This window comes from Drosophila santomea, chromosome 2R (assembly GCF_016746245.2).
Source record: "Drosophila santomea strain STO CAGO 1482 chromosome 2R, Prin_Dsan_1.1, whole genome shotgun sequence".
NCBI lineage: Eukaryota > Metazoa > Arthropoda > Insecta > Diptera > Drosophilidae > Drosophila > Drosophila santomea.
In genome coordinates, this window is record NC_053017.2 from 20,313,995 (window position 1) to 20,333,623 (window position 19,629).

Below are 19,629 nucleotides of genomic sequence, written 5' to 3' on the forward strand. Positions count from 1 at the left end.
CTTCCGCACACCCAAAACCCCCCTTATCAATCAATTTTATCTCGGGAACGAGCGGGGATCGCGTTTCTCGAGTCTGCTGGGCACCTGTTACAGTTTAGATAGGAATCAGCCCTGTTATCGCCGAACACTATCAGTGCCGCTTGTCCAATTTGCATACATTTGTACATATACGCATAGATATACATACATATATGTATGCTCGGCTCCATATCGCGGAACTTTGTAAACACCCGCAGCATGTACGAATACATATGTACAAACATATGAGTGCCTTGTTATTATCGCGTGTCTGGAGGGGCTTTTCTTTGTCACGCTTTCGCTGATCGCAAGCACTCTCTCTTTTGTTCCATCCGAACCTAATGGTGATGCTGATTATGCTGTCATTCGTCTCCAGAGACTCCGCTTCATCCAATAATACACATAGAAAAACACACCTGCTGTTTGTTTGGTACGTTTTCTATCCCTTTCAGAAAAACAAAAATTAACATCTTCATCTCGTTTTTAATCTCTGTATTTTATCGTTAATTATACATATTTACGCGAAAAAATGTTGTAAATTATTTACCTTATAATTACACAAAAAGCTGTTTAAAAAGTGAATTTTGAGGAGTCATATTTCTTGAATTGTCATTTTTTACTTGAACTTTTTTGTGGCTTCCAATTTTTAGCGGTAATGTTAGCGGAAGATATAAATCAATCTTACTCGACGCGCTTTGTACTCTGTAATTTTTTGTATACAAAAACCTGAATTTAAACTTGAAAGCTTTAATTAACAAAAGAGTTTCATTGTAATTGGACATATATGTACGTTTGAATTCAAAACTCCCAGCTTTGAAGGTAAGTTCAGTAATAATTCAGTAAACAGAGGGTTAAAACTTACTTCAGTCCCCCCGCAGCGGTAATAAAGTTACGAAATTTACGTCAAAGTAATTAAATAAAATTGAACACAAGTCGAAAGCGGTTTAAACTTTTTGCCCACCTAAAATCCTGTTCGACGATTCGGCAACGAGGCCATGGACGGAGTCAGTTCCAGTTTAATACCAGTTTCAGGTCCAGATCCCATCCTGACCAGGCCGCAGAAAGAAGCCGCAGACACAAGCCGCATGCTGTCGGGATGTGAGATACGAGCATCAGCTCCTCACTGACCAAAGCCCCCCCCCTTGGCACGCTCATGTAAATTAGATGCGTTGTCAAATAATTCTGATTTGTTGTTGCTACACTGGCATGCTAATAAAAGCGGAATGCCCAGGCTCAGCCGCCCACTTTCCACTTTCCTCTTCCCAGTCCCCAATCCCCTGTCAATATGTCAACCCGACCAGCGCGTTCGTCACTTGACAGTGCCCACTGTCGCACTCTAACTGGGCGTGGGCAGCGTTTTGTTTAAAAATCAAATCAAATATTACGAGAAAATTTCAATGCGGTCTGAATGCATAGGAAATTTTATGCTCGCCGCAGCCGCAAAAACGCAAATGTTGACTCCGCCGGACAGCAGCTGAAATCCGTCGAGATGGAGCCGCACAGATAGAGATACTCGTTCAGATACGGATACTGGTCACGTGGATGCATTCAATGGGTCGATTCACAAATCGCTTTAAGTGCGATTTAAATGGGGATTTGCGTAAATATATTTGCCAGCATTTCAAGCTGATAGCTTTTTAATGGTGTGAGCACTGAGTTACATTATTCAGCCCATTGCGTTAATATACAATACAGTAAACGGATACATTCGAATATATAAATCCAGAAATTGTTGAACAAAGAGGTATGTTTTGATCCTTAAAGAAGCTATGATGCTCATAGAAGTTATGCCAACACAAATTGCTAATAAAATGTTTGTGATAATGGATTTTCTGTGAACAAAATTCATTAATCAAAAGTCAGATTAAAAAGAAATTAGAAAAGAACCCGGAGCATATACATATGTATACCGATAAGAGCTTATTCCTCAGTTGATGTTTCATTTCAGTTTTGCCTCTTGCGCCATGCAGACGTTTTTTGCGTTGATTTTAATGCTTACCGTGCTGCAAAGCCACGTGGATTCGAGCAGGTTTTTGGACAATTCCTGTGAGGATCCGATTCCAAAACAAATGGTATCGAACTCAGTTGGCGATCAACGGGATGCTTGGTTGGCATCCATAAGTAATGCCACTCATTTCCTTTGTAGTGGCTCGCTGATTCACAAACGTTTGTATCTCCGATAAATGCACGAGTTCAGTTTATAATATGAATATCTATATCTATTTTAGAGTACGTTTTATCTGCTGCCAAATGCATGGATGTTCATGGGCAGTTGTAGGTAGCCATAAAAAAGGTAGAAAGTTATAAAGTTTGTTCAATAATATAGTATCTACTATGTATAGATTCGTCCGACTGGGAGCTAACAATTCGACAGAATCCCACAATTTGTATACGGTGATCGTAGTATTCCCCCCATTATCCGAGAAACTTCCCCAAAGTGATATAGGACTGCTTAGGCTCTCAAGAAGCGTTGATTACAATGGTAAGTACACAAATGTATTGCTCAACAGAAAATATTGAAAAGTGTTCTCCGCAGACCGTATATATCCCATATGCATTCTTTTAAATGCGAATGCTTCGAGTGCGCCAAAGCTTTTCAAAACCTCTGCCTGGCTGCCGAAATTCAAGAATCCTCAAACCATCTTTCTACACAAAGTGAGAGGCGATACCTGCCAATTGAACTCGACGGAAAAAATCTGTGCTGCTGCTGCGTTATATAGGAACTCCTGCCGCATCGATTCTGGAAGTCCTTTGACTTTTCGCGTCGAGTTTGGTTCAAATATAGTTCGGGTAGTGCTGTTTGGTATCGGAAGCTATGGCAATGGAGAAAAGTCGTGTTCTGAGCCTGCACATTATATCAAAGTAGCACAATATGTCGGCTGGATTGAGACAGTAGTACAGAAATTTAATGCCCCAGATGGTCTCGTGGTTGCACCTCAAAAAGTAAAACAACCTGTGACAACAACCACAGAGTCTGCGATGCGGCAAGATATTCTGCTGTTTAAGAGCTGCAGTGGTAATACCTTGTCAACGAAACTACAAGCTCGTATTTATGGGCCTAATTACATAGCCCAGGGTTGGTTTATCACTGACAGTACGTATTTACCCCAAACTAAACGGATTTGGTTCCTCCTATTTAGCTTAACGTTTGACAGCAATAACGTAATTTACCTTACAGGATATGTCATCACAAATGCCAAGGGCTTACCGAGAAATGCGGCGTCTCTGTAAGTTGTTTAAACATTTTGTTAACTTTCAATGCGTTTTAAGCATTACAAATTAAATGGACAGAAACGTAGGTCTGCTGGGAACCCTCAGGTCCTACGATGAATTCAATGTTTTATCGGTCGTCAAGCACCCACAGTTTTCTGAGGATTACAAAAATGACATAGCATTGCTCAGAATAGATCCACCGGTGGCCTTAGGTACGTGATTCTTGCACTTCCCAACCGAATTTCTTATGGAATTTTCCCCTTTGCAGGCAACTTGAGGCCAATATGTATGCTGTTGAAAGAAAGGCATCGGGAAATGGCCAAGTCTAATCCACCAGTTACGTTTAACCATGTGCAAACTGCAGATCGCATAGAAATTTTTAGAGAAAACGCAACACTCTTATCTAACAGTGTATGCTCAAATAGGCTGCAAAAAACTTTAGAACCGAATCAAATTTGTGTGCAACCTCCTTTCGAAAGGGGCCAGAAAAATGCAACACGTGGCAGCCTATTGGGATTAAGGATGATGTATAAGGCAAAGGAGTGGCTCGTCCTGCTCGGCATCCTCGGTTATTCACAGGATGGCTTGGAAGTCTTCACAGATGTTACGGCACACACCCAGTGGATTGCCGATGTTGTTAACTCTGATCAAGAATTGTAATTAGCCGATAGTGCTTAAATGCTCCTGATCAGCACACAAACTTTAAAAAAATTGAATTTATTACAATATTATTAATATAAAATTATATTATGACAATTATTTTGTTGCACTAAATTCGTTTACCTATATAGTGCTTCTTTTTGATAGATAAACAATGGTATCCTTTCGCCTGTTTGTGATGACTTCATCTTGATGTTTAAATATCGGATTCACCCATTTACTAGCTGGTTTAAACTCTCTGTTTTATGCGACATGTGTCCTTGGCAGCGCGTCAATAAGAGATCAGAGATTGTGGGACGTGTCAAGTGTCCGAAATTCAATTAGACTTCATTAGCATTAGCAGCCGGTGGCATCCACACCCCGCACCCCGCACCCCTTGCGGTTTGTGTATGTCTGTGTGCGTGAACGGATTCCAGCGTTGCAGATTAGCATAAATGAGATCATTAAAATGCGCTTACGTTTGTGTGGGTGCTGGTTTTCCGTTGGCTTTGGGGGAGAAGGGGGCCGCTGCCTGGAGGTCAAGGGGTCAGTGGAGTGAGGGGAGGGAGGTGCGGAGTCACGACTTGGTCCTTTCGCACGTTTCTCAAAAAGCAACGCAGCCAGCAAATTGCTCGAGTCCTGTGACCTGGCTCCTCGTTTTGGTCCTTGTTTTCTCGGCTGCCCAAAGGTGTCATTGCTGCTGGTTCGTGTCCCGGCTAGACGGAGCAAATTGAAATTTGCATAATTATTGCAGCATCTTTTTGGATGTAATGTCCTTCTCAGCTGCCTCCCAAATAGTTTCCTCCTCCTCCTGCCAACCCTCGTTTAATTTGCTCATTATGTTTAGTGTGATGAGGCAGTTAGTGTAAAAAACAGAAGGAAATTCGGGTGAGCGGGGAGACTCCATATTAAATTTGGTTTCACTGTGCTACACGCTTAAGGGCGAAAACTGGTTAGTGGGCAATGTAACTGTTTTTACAGTAGATTATTAATTCTTAGTCTTGAAAACAAATCATTTTTAGATTTATCATTAGCAACAAGTGCAATTCAAGTTCGTAAAATAGGTACATATGTATATGGTATTGTACATAGGCAAAAAACCAGGTTAATTTACGTGATGTTAGGCAAAATAGCTTTGTTAATTAGCTAATGACCCACATCCAGTTTACCCAGTGATTCTTCAGATAATTGGGACATTCTTTATTTTGCTCGCCAGTGCTTCATTGAGCTCATTTTAAATTCAGTCGAGTTAATTGGACAGTCATGCACCTGTTGCTCCATGAACTTTGCCCAGCACTGACCTTTCCAGCAGATGGTCGTGCACATGCATTTAAAATGCCACATGAGCTCATTGGGCTTGGGGGCATTGGGGGTTTAGGGAGACCATCCGGGAGACCAACTGCTCCGTGCTGCCACCTCAGTAGCCGTCCCGTCAAACAAGCTAATTTTTGATGATATCCACAGGCGCTCAAAGCGGAGGAGCAGATGGATGGAGCATGGGTGGTCAGGATATGGGTGGACTGACTGACTGACTGGCACACTGGCTGCACTGGGGAGCGAGAGCACTAAAAGCCTGTCGCTGGCTGCAAATTGAATCAGTCGTCCTGTGTTTCGTCCTCCGTCCATTCGAGTGTGTGTGTGCGAGTGTGTGTATATGTGTGTGTTTCGCCTGGGGCGAGTTTTAGTGTCCAGCGGGCGGCGTGCGCGCTCTCATGAAATGTGACCGCAATTGCGGTTCGTTAGCTGCATTTCAGCTAGTCCGCATCCATGTCAGGGCGTTGTGATGCAGCGGCGCCACCAGGAGCTCTGCCTCTGCTCCACCTGCACGTGCTGCCGCCAAAAAAGCAACCCCCCTTTGGGGCGGACCATGAGGGGCTGGGTTTTCCGGGGGCGGCGACCATAGCCAGCATGGCCAGCATGGTGCTTAAGTGGTCCAAGCGACCGAAAGCACTTTGACCATGCGGTGGCCCAATCCCCGACGGGCTTGCTCCAATCCACACACTATTTTACCGCTTCTACACAGGATATGCGCGATATACGAGTATTTCAATTTCTGAGCACCAACAAAAATTTAATGCATTAAAGACTTCGATTACTTTCCTTATTAACGTCCTTATTAACTTCTGTATTTAGGAAGACTGATATGCTAAATAGATGATCTTAATGAAATGTCCTTCGTTATTGGACTTATATACGTGATTTTACTCCCAAGTATTAGGTTACAAAATACTGATTTATTTATCTACTACATTTTTGGATTTTATATAACATTTCTGCAGCCACTAAAATTGTCCTTTGTAAACCGCTGAGTAACCAATATCAATCCACTTGCCAATTTTCGCTGTGCAGCAAATGCTTTAAAGCTCTGTGAGAATCAAATCCCCAGACGAATACCCAACTGGCTGGGATTATTTATGTTGAAAATATCAAACGTTTGAGGATTGCCCAGGCACTTAACGGCAATTAGCCTTGGGGCCAAACACACACACACCTGTGGATTCAGGATTCGTAGCCCATCTTGTCCGTAGCCACTGAGGGGGTGGACACTCCACCTGCGTCCGCAATCACAGCTCAATGCTCCGGCCAGGTCGACGGGATTTGCGCATCATCAAATGACCAACTTGAGGTAATTACCAACAAAGAGCAGGAGACACGAACGCAGATATTCAGCAGCCCTAGTCCCAGCTCCATCCCCATCCTCCCATCATACCATCATCCCATCCTTTGAGTCCGGAGCTCCCAATCCGTCCGGGCACGCAGGGAAAAAACTTCTGGCCTGACCCCCGTTTGGTGTCTCCTTTCAGCGCCGGACAACGTGACAAGCATGCGGAATAAGCCGGAGACTGAGACGGAGATGGAAATGGTGACTGAGTTGAAGGCGGAGACCAAGCAAAAGACCGAAGGAAAGCTGCACAATTTAAACGGATCTCGTCCTGGATTTCAAGGATATGTCGCATTAACAATGCCCTGACCTACTGATGAGTGCCAAATGAGTTGTTAGGGGAGTGGCATGCAGGCGGGTGCCCAAGTTTACCCACACCCACCTTGCTTCACTGCCAGTGTGGGTCCTTTGGGGTGTGGGCCTGCGACTTTTGTTGCCAAACTAAATATTGTTAGGCAAAGTAAACGACGTTGTAGACTTTGTGCCAACGGAGGCTGCCAAGACAGAGGCGTTTGTCAGGGGGGAAAAGGGTCTTGAGGATTGGATTGCGTTTAAGAAAATACAATAAAATATTACTACAGAATATTCCTAATTGACACCTTTATCGAAATAAAAAGCATATAAATAAATACATTCAATAGAAACGCAAATAGCTCAAAGAAAAAGCTAAGCAAGAACAGACGAGCTTCCTGTTAATTCACTCATCTCGATTTTCGCATCCTTACCTTTTACCCCCCGTGGAAATTTGCGTGGGCGGTCTCTGCTTTCGGCGTGCTTTTTCCAAAGACCCGGGCAAGTGCCTCACGTCTATTACCGTTAACCGAAACCCAATGCCATTGCGGCCATTCAAGTCGACATCCTATCAGGGCGGCTGCTCCTTCGGGGGCCGCTCCACCTGCTGCTCCACCTTCCCCACGCTCCTGTTGCTTGAATTTCTGGCCTGGCTTCTTGTATTGGAGATTTCCTTCCTCATTTTCCGGCCGTTTCTTGTGTGTGTGTGTGTGGGTGCGTTTATTTTTCTGTTCCTTTTTCCCACCATTATGAAACTGAAGCCGGGCTGTACTGAGGACGATGCAGTTGGCAGAGGACGCACCTTGGATTCCCTGCAGCACACACACACATATATACTTTCAGGATATCCTAGCTCATTGTTGACGCAACTTGCTCATTAATTTTTTACGCTTAATGTGCGCTCATAATGATTTTTAAATTGAGTCTCCGATTTCAGAGATTTCCTCCTGTCTTTGCAACCACCGACTTTTGACAGTAAACAGTAATGACGTCAGTGGCTGATCATTAGTGGCCAAAGCTCATTCATTTATGTCCTGCATTCAATCACTGAATCATTCATACAACGAGTCATTCGTTTATTTATTCATATTCGCCGACAAATAGAGAAGGCGGCCGTGAGGATAAACAATGAGTTTACTGAATGCACTGATTAAAATGCAATAAGCCACCCACCTCTCTCTTTCCTTCCCCCTGCCCACAGCCATCACCTTGCTGCACACACAAGCTCCTTTGCAGCTCATCGCATCACGCATACGCAACGTTGTACAGTCGGTAGGTCGAAAAGTGCTGAACGTTTGGCCCGGCTGACAAATTTAATTACTGCCCGGGCATTGGTGCCCTGTGCTCTTCTCCTGACTCCGGACTCCGGAGTTCGGACTCGGTGCTGTTTGTCTCGTCACTGATATGGCCCAGACACATGAGCGTAGGTCCTTGGTACGGGCTGGCCCGTTGTCCTCTCGCCCGTACGAAGTCACTTCATTTGATGCGTCAATCAGCACAATCAAAAACTGCAGCCATGAAAATCAATTAAAAACCCGTTGACACACTGGGCCAGCCCAAGAATACCACACAGTGAAAAATGAGCACCTAATTGGTGCTGCTTTCTCAGGTTCTGTACGTACGTTGAGATCTTGGTTCAGAACACATGTGTAATATTATCAATATTATCAGTTTGCAATTTCCTATTCACACAAATCAGTTAAAGTATGGTATAATAAAGCATGATGTGCAAATTTCAACCGGAACCGGATATTGGCATAGCTTTGTCGCCGTGCAGCTCGTTGTTTTTGAGTTTTTGCCTCGTCCTGTGTCCTTTTTCCCGAATCCTGCGCCTGCTGCTGCAGGTCCTGGTCTTGGGCTGTGTGCATCCGTTGGCTGTCAACAACGTTGAACGTTTTGCAATTGACGCCGCCAGGATTAACATTTATATTTCAGCTGGCTAAAAGGGATCGTGGGTGGATGGATGGATGGATGGATGGATGGTGGGCGCCGATGGTGGGAATGACAGACCAGACCCTATGTTATTTTTGCTTGTTTCATGCTCGTTACAATTCATTTGATATGCAAATACTCTTTTGTAGCGGATATAGGTAACACATTCATTCACATTCACTTCTGCAAAACAAATCGAAGGCGGGCGACATGACTCTCAGGATTTTCCGAATCTCGTTTCCGTTTTACCCGCCGATCGCTATCAGTAACGTTACACCGCTCCCGGTGACGTCAGCATGTTGTTGCATAGTTAATTGGTGCCGCCGCTGAGTTGCACAAATCGGTAAAGAGAAAGGCAAACTGGCGAAAGGCTCGCCCACTTAATAAATGAAATGTCATTGAGGCATGCGGCAATCAGCGCCGTCCCAAGCTCAAGCGAAAACACAATTCAACACGCAGCGAATGACATCGGTTGAGGTCCAATGGTCCAATGAAAATGGAGGAGCGAATGGATATCCCCACTAACTGACTGACTGACTGAAGTACTGGGGATTCCAAGGACTGATGGACTGAAGGACTGAAGGAGTGAGTGACTGACTGGCTGGATGACTGGTTGACTGACTGGCCAACTGACAGAGTCCAGCCGAGCCTGGCTTTATCCGCCTCTTCAGAGCCTCACGCAGAGTGGGTGAGCAGCGAATTGGAGCGGTGGAAAGTCACACCCACTTGTCCACTTGTCAAAGACACCACACTCGTTTTCCACACAAGATACTTTTGCTGCAAGCGGACCAAGAATATTGGGCTATCATGGTACTTCTTATCACTTACAAAAAATGATATGGAATAAGATTGAAAATGAGCAGAAGTATTCAAGAGTTCAGATTTGTAATCCATTTGCATATGAAAGTAACAAAAACATAGCTTTAAGAATATTATAGAAATAAATCTATTTCATTGGTCAAGGTACATATATGGGAGTGCCAGTATGCCGCCTGCTACCCTTTAACTTCCCACCAACAAGATTTACAGGAGACCACAAAAAAAAGCGAGCGATGCGTGCGCGACGGCACAAGCTGCCTCCCTGCAACTCGGCTGCAACTGCTACTGCCACTGCTGATTTCTACTGATGATGTATCTGCTGCAGCTACTGCTGCAGCTACTGCTGATGCTACTGCTGCTGCTGCTACTGCTGATGCTGCTGCGTCAGCTGCAACTGATGACATTGTCAGGCATCAGGGCGGCCTGCTCGGCAGCTATGAAGGGACTTACTGCCCTGACAGTTGCTCAGCGCCAGACATTGGGATCCTTCAGCTGCTGCACAGAGCAAAATATAAAAATTTAATTAAATATTAGTTTAAAAATAATAATTAAATAGTTTTATATATAAGCTACTCGGGCACAGTTGAACTTAACAAATAGTTATCTCTTAAGCACCACTTCATGCCATGTATTCGCAACCACATTTTAATGAAACAGATTTAGATTGTAAACAGATTTAGATTGTGAATCAGTTAACAAGATGCATTTCTTATATGTCTGTGTAATGTGTGTAGTTTTGCAACTGAAATAATTATGGTTAAAAAATATAAAGTACATATATAAATGCATTGCAGTTCTTCCAGTGGCGATTCGGGGCATGGGATGTTAGTGGAAGCCTCCGGCAAATTAAAACTTGGGCCGCACTCTTGACACGTGCTTAGTATGTGCTGCATTCTCCCCCTGGCAACCGGTATCCCCCTTTCCCACGCCCATGTTGCCCCCTCTTTTTTTTGGTTTGCATGTTTGCGGCTTCTGCGGACTGAGTTTGCTCTGGCCTTGCGCTTCTTTTTTCCTGTTTCGGTGACGTTTGCCTTCCTTTTCTCCGGTTTTAGCCAGTTTAATTTATGGGATCGCATCACAAGCCTCAACCGGCGTGCGAATGCAAAAACTTGTTGCATACATTGCGGCGCTGAGGTGAGGGGTCAACTTTCTGATAAATTTATGTGGCAGCCACCTAGTTATTTATAAAGTTAAGTCCATATTATTAACGGCAATTAATTGCACTGTGAGCATGAAAATTTTGACTTCAGCATAGTGAACTAACATAAATAATAAACATCAAATGAACAAGAGCTTTGTTCGCATAAATCACTGATAAAAAATATATACACCATCAATTGTTAATCAACAGATGCAGCAAAGTCTTGAGCATGAAAAATATAAGAATTTTTATATTGTAATTAACAAAGTTTAAAATTAGTAAAACTTACCTCCTTGTTGATAAATCCATTGTAGGTTTCATGTAACTCATATATGTTGTTGTCCTTTCAAGAGGAAAACGCTGAGCATCTTAAAAAGGAGAAAATTAATTAAAACTAAGCAGTTTACTCGGTATTATTGATTTTAAAGTTGTTAAATTCACTTGATTTTTAAGCCTTCAGGTCTAGCTTTGTTTTGCTTTGACTAAATTGTTGCCTTTTCTTTCTTGTTATAAAAGTTGCATCTGTTGCACAAATTGGTGTTGCAGTTGCAGCTAAATATTGTTATTATTTTAACTGAATTTTTTTTAGCGCTCCTACATACATATGTTTGCTGGCTAAAACTGTAATTAAATAGCAATTTATTGCCGAGAAATTTCTGCCAAATGCGCAAAATTTGCGCATATTTTTGAGATACTTTTTTGGCGGTCCACACACATGACATTGCATAATTTTAGGCATAAATTTTTCGAACTAGCAGGAGTTTTAAGTCTAGTGGGTGGTGGGTGGAGAGTGGCTGTGTTTTCGAATGTGCTGCAGTATAAACAACCCACTCAGCCCATTTTGGCTGCGTTGTCTGTTCTTTTTCAGCCCAACATGTTAGGCATACATGTTTTTTTTATCCCCCCGACTATCTGGCACTGAAGTGGGGGGTGTAGTTGTCAACAAAAATATCACTTGTTTGCATGAAAAATCTCGGCCCGCGGGTTTTTAAGAGGGGGTGACGAATAAAAACAGTAAACCGGGAAAACCAGCAAACGGCAGCGGAATTGAGCAATTTTTATGAATAGCAATAGTCACGGAAAATAGAGGCTGTTCCATGGGAAACGAGCCCTAGTTCATCTGTCTTGCTTGAAGTGGGTGGTACGAAAATACAAAAAAAAGGGGGGGTTTTGGGTGCTTGACAGTTTGACGCTCCGTAATTCATGCCGTGATGAACGTTGACTGTAAAAACCTTTTTTTTTGGGCCCGCTACTCGCATGACATCTCACTTGACTTATGGAACAGCTGTTAGAGATTAGCATTTAACACGGGTTCCGTCGGCCATTTAAGCCAACATCATCGGGCCTTAAATGAGCTTAAATTGGTAACATAAAAAAAAAAAAATGAACACATTTGTCGCTAATTCGATTTGTCTGTCGCAACAGAAATGGCGGCGGGCGATTGGAAAAAGTTTTCGGTTTGGTCGGGGGTCATAATTTATTACCTGCAGTTGGCCAACTTAATTATATACGGTTAATACAATTTACGAGAAAGCAAAAAATCGAAGCAAAGAGCGAGTGGATGTCCTGTGACAGACGGCGAATTAAAAATAAAAATTGAACGGGCAAAAAAAGTGAAACGTAAGTGCAGCCGCAGCAGATGGCATTTTGCAAAATTTGCCCGCCATTCATGAAAGTTAATAATTAAGTTGGCTGAACTGAGCAATTATACCTGGAGTTAATGGAATTTGTCCTCTTTTTCTGTTACACCAAGGGTTCGAAGTTCAACTAGGGTTCAAAGAAAACTATTGATTCCAATGGCCGGTGAGGTCCAAATATTCAATGGGATCTCTTGAGTCAAAAACAATGGAGAGATCATTATCATTATCATCACTTTCAGTTTCATTCGATTCATTTTGAACGGACACATATCTTCCAGTTTCATGCGATTCATTTTTAACGGACTCAGTGGGTTCAATACTTTGGTATGATTGATTGTCGACAATAGCTGGAGGATTTGTTGAGTCACCGGTCATATCAGCTGTATCATAGGTGTCAGGATCTCCAGGCAATTCGACTGCATTCGGCTGATCTTCGGTCCTGCGATGATACGCCCTTTTCGTTGGAGTATGATACATCACCACTCGGTTTCGTAAAGTCTTGAAGACGGGATCCATTTGCGTATATGATATTTTAATTTGAGGCTATGAGTGCTATAGGTAGTGTACTGAAGTTACGTTTTGTTTTACTGAAGTTACAAAGCCTGCTCTTTTGGCATTCTCTGATCTCTTTCCTGGCGCACTCGCCTCTATCGCTTTACCATTTTCCATTTCCAATTTGAGGCGCGACTGCAGTTGCGGGTTTAACACTAATTTAATTAATTTTGGCGCCACTGTCGTCTGTGTCTGTAACGGCAAATTAACGATAGTGCCATGTATGTGTGTGTGGCTCTCCCATTCTCTCAGCATGTGCACGTGTATTGAGCGCGGGAGAGTGCATTTCCGGTTTTGGTTTTTGAGGTTTTAACGGCTTTGGCTCTCTGCTCCTACCTGCATAAAATACCCAGTATCTGCAGATTCGAAGGGTATATTTCCCATCCACTAACCAACTTTTATATTAGATACATTTGCTACTACTATCAAAGTTGGTTATTAGTTAAAGTTATATATGATACATTTCAATTAAAGTATGGAAATCATAGACGTATTTGTCTTAAATGTTTAAATGAAGACAAACTAGATTACGCATAATAAATATTACATAAAATACATTTTAATTTATTTACTTTTATGGAACAGAAGTTAAGAAAGATGAACTTGAAACGCAAAAGCGCTTTAGTGTTCATATGTTCATAGCTGGATGAACACTATCGATTCACCCGTTCAGTTGTTCATTTGCGTTCACTTCCACAGAGCAATAAGTAATCGTCTATCCAACATCGCTTGAGTAGACACTTCAATCGTTTTGGGAATGTGTACCAAGTCATCGCCTTCATCGTCTTCATATTTTTAAGGACGTCAATTTGCGATGTCTAATCGACTCTAATTCGGTTTCCGCTGGCCCAATCAATTAAGTTACCGAATTAATGTTTCAATTGAGTCGCAATTACGTCCATCTACGGACCTAGCCCTGAAAATAATTGCAATCAATGGTCGGCGGCAGCCAGACGACGAAGCTGGTAAAATGCCTTTGTGGCATTTCAAATTAGCGCATCGCTGGCAAGCGATTTTACCGATTCCACCGATTCCATCGATTCAAATTCAAATTCAGATTCAGATTCAGATTCAGATTCAGTTTCAGAAATATGCCAAATGTTCGGAACAAATCTGCAGTTAGCCCGGCGCCATTTACAAACTGTTCGCCATCAGCCCGCAATTATGCAAGTGAGGGCGTGTCATTGTGCGCGTAATTGTGGGCTCTTTCAACTGGAAAATGTTTCGGGCTAGCACAAACAAAAGGCCTCCTGGCCTCCCGTTCGCCGCTTTCGGGGTTTTTGGGGGTTTTGGGGGTTTCTAGTTTTAATTTTACGTATAACCGCACTTCATCGGCGGTCGCCGTGTGGCACGCGTACTTATGCACCCGAATGTACGTACGGCTCTACTCGTATGTGCAATGTCAACTTGATTATAAATTCAATGGAGAGTCGGTCTTTGTTTTAGATAATGAACAGACTGATAGACGGGCTGCTGAAATGGTAGCGTTTTGATATGCGGATGTGCTGTCAATTAGCAGGAGCTGTCGATGAATCGGGTTTCTTCCCGAGATAACGTGTGTCTACGCCAGTCACTACACTGCAATGGATCCTTCGGCATTTCAATCAATGATTGACAGTTGCCGTGGCAACCTGACCATGCATGTTACTACGCTGTGGCCCTTGTGGCCTTTTATGCAGGCTGCAACATTTCTAACTTTGCGGTCCGTGCTTAAATTGCGGAATTAGGCAGACCAGTTGTGATATATACAATGGCAGTCAGTTTAGCAATTAAATTGTAATGATACACTGAAGTGGGTGTGTTGTTAAGCGTAACCGCTTTCTAGGCTTACGAGTATATCCCATTTAGTGCTCGTTTAACGAACATTTAATTCGTGTCAAATTCAAAAGGCATATCATGTGTGACTTTGAGGTTCTTTGAGCTTCTTTGAGCTTTGAGGATGAAATTTTGGGCACACACCATCTAAAGTCAATTTGTGCCAACTGTTTTAATGCTTAATGCTATTTGCACACCTCGCACCCTGCTTAATCCCCCTGATTCGACTAATGAGCTTTGGGTACCTTTTGGCTTTTGTCATGCTCCTTTGACATGTGCTCCTCGGGTCCCCAGCGTGTCCTTTGTACGAGTAAGCATGAATTTGCATTTGCCCTGAGACGCAGGCTCAGTTGGAATTTGCAATGAGAATGACTTCTGGCCGGCCAAGGGGATTCAGTGGGGCTGGGAGTCGGAATGCTTAACCAACTGCTTGGCATGTGAGCACTGTAGCACACAACCAATGCGGCTGCAATTTATGAAGTTCAGCTGTAATGCGCTTTTAACCTGCAGCAGGAGCATCCTGCGAGCAGCTTTTGTGGCATTGTGGCATCGCAGCTACAACTGCAACTGCAGCGCCTCGAATGCCGCTTATTATTATGCGGGGCACGTGGCCGAAAACTAAACACACGACCACCACGAATCACCAGACGGTGTGCACTGCGCCAAAATCTAAGTAACTTGTTCTTTAAAAAGCTTGCTTCAAAAACCTGTTCAGCCCGCCGAGCTTAATACATTTGCTATCGCTTGAGTCTCAGTTTGGCATTTATTAGTTTTTGTCGGGCCAAACCCTTTTTTGTCAGTGCATCCGGCAGCAATTTATGCTCACTCACACACTCGCACATCCAACTCACACAAATAAGTCTGGGCAAACATAAAATGTAACATGCGAGCGCCGCATGTGCCGTGCACAATAAATACGCGATACCTCGGGAGGCGGCGGCTGGCCGGGAGGGGGGCGTGGCACGAGGTGGTGCTGCACTGTCAAATGGCATGGTCAAGTGGTTTGGCTAAAAACTGCAAACTGGCGGCGGTCACGGGGGCCAAAGTGAGTGGCAGATCATGTTTCTTGGCACGCACACAGCTGCACATTAATATCAAACATGGCTTATGGCAATGAAAAGTGCGGCTTAAAGGGGTGCTAAATCGGGCTAAGAGTGGATGGTAGCGGAGGGGAGGGGAGGTCAAACTTTGACAAGGTTCAAAGCCACTAGAGTGCGCAATGGACACCATCGCATTGGCCCAATTAAAACTAAACAACAAAAAAGTGTAAGCCCCACTGAGGCGTGAAAGTGTTTTCCCCAACCCGAAAGAGCAGAGCTTTCCACTGCTTTTCCTGACTTACTCGAAAGTATGCACAAATATTTTGACAAAGCAAATATTTATCAACTTTTGTGCTCTCCTGGCCTTTGGCTCTCTGCATCCGAACGCAAAGTGATATGGTCCGACGTAATGGACATGATATGGGGCTGTGTTTGCCAGTCTTCTGGGCAAGAAATTCAAAGTCAAAGTTGTTTGCTCTGCTATATGGGTGGCATAAAAGTCCTTCGGACCTGAGTGGTGTGAGGGTGGAGAGGCGTCTGCATTCAGGACTATATGGTATCGAGCAACTTATAGTTCATAGTTGCACAAATATGTGATAAGCTGGTGTAGGACTGGCAACTTTGCTATCAAATGCTATTATGAAAGGCTTCCGGAACTATAAGTTATCAACCGTAGATCCACAAATATTGATACCACTGTAGTAACTAGTAACTAGCAATTCGCCACTTGCTGTGGCAGGTGCGTCTGCATTTGCCGAAGCACAGGAGTGCCAAAGGATGTTGCCAAAGGACGCAGGACGCAGGACGAGTGTGCGAAAACCCAATAACCCAGAGCTCAAGGTGACAACGATGCAGCGGGGCCAGAAAGTCATGGTGTGTCTCTTTCGCCGGATTTGTGTGCTTTTGTTGCCCGTTTGTTTGCCCTTGCCGCTTGTCGGTGTTGCTGTTGACTTATTATATTTTAAGGGAGAACAAAAGCCGACTACTGCCTGCTGTTATTCTGGCCACTGTTTCCATTGTTCAAAACTCGCAAGGGGTCAAAGGTGAGCGGTGGGGCTCGAGCTTTCCGCCTACTATTTGCTTTCACTGATGTGGAGATTGTCACTGCTGCTCCCCTTTTTGTGTCCAAGATTGCAGCAGTCCAAAGTCAGTTAGTGTGTCTGCACTAGGACTTTCATACTACATCCCATACTCTTCTCAGAGGTTTGGAAAAATATCTGAATAATTTCAATACGTCTGATATTCTTGTTATTGTTGGAAAGACAAGTTCTCTGAACATATAATATATGAACATGATGATACCGAAATGCTCATGCACTAAATGCATTGTCTATACCAAAGTCTTTTCTTCCTTAAGCCTCTTGTGCTTTCCCTTTTTTTTCAAGTGCAGGGTATGCCTGTACCGCATATATGCATAAATCCCTTTTCGAGGTCACACATGCCACACAGGTTGCCTTCAGTTGGCAGGTTGTAGCTCGCAGTTGAATAAATTTGTACAATGTCACGGCAATTATGTAAAACAGCGCCATTAGTGCTAAGATTTTCACCTCGGGCGGACCTGACTGACTGCCAACTGCGGACTGCCTGGATGACTGAATGACTGGGTGACTGAATGGCTGGATGACTGAATGGCTGACTGACTGAATGAGTGAGTGTGCGACTGACAGACATTTGCCGGAATTTATGAGGCATGCTGCAAGGACAATGCAACCTGCAGCGAGTGTTTGTGCATGTTGATGATGTTGCCACAGCGGCTGACGCTGCATGCAGCAGTGAATTATTTATGCCAACTTGACATTTACTTGGCCAGGAGCCTCTCTAAGCCCCGAGCTTTGAGCTCTCAGCTCTGAGCCTTGTCCTTTGCCTTGCCTACTTGCCTACTTGCTCTGCATGGGCATTTTTATAGCATACTTTCCAGCGCATTTCGTATTAATTGCTCTGGTGTTGAACTTTCGCCAGATTTCGCAGCACAATACATGTAATACCTTTAAATGTAAACTGCCACACCTTGGTTTTAAATAATTTTTAGAAAACCTCACATGATTTTAATCCCATTGAGTAGTTGAAGAGATAAATCCTTCGCCTTGTTTCAGTTCTACAAACACCACTTAAAAGTGGTTTTATTTTATTACATAACCTTTATTATTTCCTTTAGGTTTATCCAAAATAGTTATACTGCATTTCAAAATCGAGAACAGAGAGCTTTTAAGTCGCATTCATATTAGATTTTCATCAGCGGCCCAAGATGAAGATGAGAGGTGGCCGTCTCAGCCGCAATGCTTAAAAACATTTTAAATATTCATAATTCAATTTTGAGTTGGTTTTCCGCTCAACTTTTTGTGGCCAGTCAACTCGGTGTTGTTGCCCTAAATATATATAAAATATATATACTATATAGCTGTAACTTATTTGCTGCCACCGTGGCTGTTGCAACTTGTTTGCTCTGGCTTGGCCGCTGAGTATCTTATTTTCTTTTGGTACGTTATTAATGAGCAAAAGTAGAAATGCAGGCCACAGAAACAGATGGAGGTTGGTGAAAAGGGGGGCTTGCAATGCGGTGTTGCCAAGGGATCGAGGAGGGATTTCCTCGCAAACACTGTGGCAGTGCTGGCTCACAAAATTGCTTTATATTTGCGGAATCTGTAGTAGGAATATTGGGTAGTTAAAGTAATCAACTTGGTTTCTAGCTTGCGATTGCTGTAAGCCAAAGGTTCAAGCTGAAGCTGCGTAAATGCGAAATTGCGCTTAATTATTTTGAAATCCGAAAATGGAAAGTTATATGTAATTTCTTTTGATTGAGGGGTAAGTGTTGTAATAAGTAAAAAATGTAGGCAGATAGAAATATCGCTGGATTTAGCAGGTGCTCAAGGATCCATACTTATCTGGCCTGCAGGGCAAGGGCTTACTCGCTTACTAACGCTTTTTTACTACCAAAGCCACGGCCAGGGGCAGTGGACTGGCAAAAACAAAACAAAGCAAAGTAATAATTTCCGAAGTTTCTGACGGTACCCCCACCATTCCAGTTCCCGTGCCAGTGCCAGCCAGCCACTATCCACTGACCAAGTCTAGATGCACTTAAATATGTATATAGAAAATTTTTAATATGGCCGCGCGCCCATTACTTTGTAAATGCGGAATAAAAAACGGCAAAACTCAAAAGGAAAGTGGTGGTGGGTGAAAAATTAAATAATACTTTAGTCGCATGGAATGGGGGGTTTGGGGTTAAACCGGGTTTTGGCTCAGCAGGAAATTCAAAACTCATGATTTTGTCGTTTGACTTGGCACAAGATGGGGGCATATCCATATTTATCTGCTAACTGAGCATAAGCGAGCATAAGCCTTTGCCCCCCCGCCCCCACCACCCGATATTCAGTTGGCAATAATAAGGATAATGCATGGCTCGGGTTCCTTTACAGCAGCTCAAAGCAGCGCAAGATGGGAGGATGGAGGTCCTAGCCAAGTATCTAAATAAATAGCTCAGCAAAGTGAAGTTTGTCTCGAGTTTTGAGTTGGGCGAGAGCATCTTGACTATGCCAGCTCTATTCCATGGAGTCCCATACCTGAGCTGCGGCTTTAGCTGCTCGAGCTTCTACCGGGGATTTATGTTGTGAAAAGTGAAACATAAGCACGCTGGATTGCAGCGACTTTGGCCAAGTCAGACGCACGAAATAAAAACACATATACGAGCGTATGTATGTGTGGCATATAGAGCGACACGTGCCACATCATGAGGCAGTGGCATAAGCATTGGACCAGCCCTATTCCCACACCTTACCCAACGAATCCCCCAACCCCAAATCCTCATTCCCCGACTCCCCATGAGAATGTGTGGCTGAAATGAGTTCAGCGAGAAATGTTTATATCCGT

General features: G+C 43.5%; 1 protein-coding gene and 1 long non-coding RNA gene across 4 annotated transcripts; one reads left to right on the top strand and one right to left on the bottom strand.

The window, feature by feature from the left end:
* The first annotated feature begins 1,969 nt into the window (after positions 1-1,969).
* LOC120445577 lies at positions 1,970-3,917 on the top strand. Of its 2 annotated transcripts, none has more exons than XM_039626064.1 (7): positions 1,970-2,184; positions 2,247-2,292; positions 2,361-2,500; positions 2,555-3,112; positions 3,197-3,245; positions 3,310-3,443; positions 3,500-3,917. In XM_039626064.1, exons 1-7 carry the CDS (start codon positions 1,983-1,985, stop codon positions 3,889-3,891), a joined length of 1,521 nt encoding a protein of 506 aa, XP_039481998.1. In that variant the 5' UTR covers positions 1,970-1,982; the 3' UTR covers positions 3,892-3,917. The 2 variants fall into 2 exon arrangements, with proteins under 2 accessions (XP_039481998.1, XP_039481999.1); XM_039626065.1 differs by having other exon boundaries at positions 2,071-2,184; positions 2,247-2,296.
* Positions 3,918-10,238: 6,321 nt separating this feature from the next.
* Positions 10,239-12,496, bottom strand: LOC120446841. 2 transcript variants are annotated; one of them, XR_005615895.2, is made up of 4 exons: positions 12,427-12,496; positions 11,005-11,083; positions 10,839-10,937; positions 10,239-10,748 (listed from the first exon to the last, which is right to left on the bottom strand). It is a non-coding gene; the product is annotated as an uncharacterized LOC120446841 (long non-coding RNA). The 2 variants fall into 2 exon arrangements; XR_005615894.2 differs by having other exon boundaries at positions 10,239-10,937.
* Between the last annotated feature and the right edge of the window lie 7,133 nt (positions 12,497-19,629).

Excerpts from the sequence above, each read along its gene's own strand:
- LOC120445577 (XM_039626064.1), top strand. The coding sequence starts at position 1,983 with ATGCAGACGTTTTTTGCGTTGATTTTAATGCTTACCGTGCTGCAAAGC. Across the intron at positions 2,293-2,360 it reads ATGGATGTTCATGGGCAGTT|ATTCGTCCGACTGGGAGCTA; the intron begins GTAGGTAGCCAT and ends TACTATGTATAG. Across the intron at positions 3,444-3,499 it reads AGATCCACCGGTGGCCTTAG|GCAACTTGAGGCCAATATGT; the intron begins GTACGTGATTCT and ends TCCCCTTTGCAG.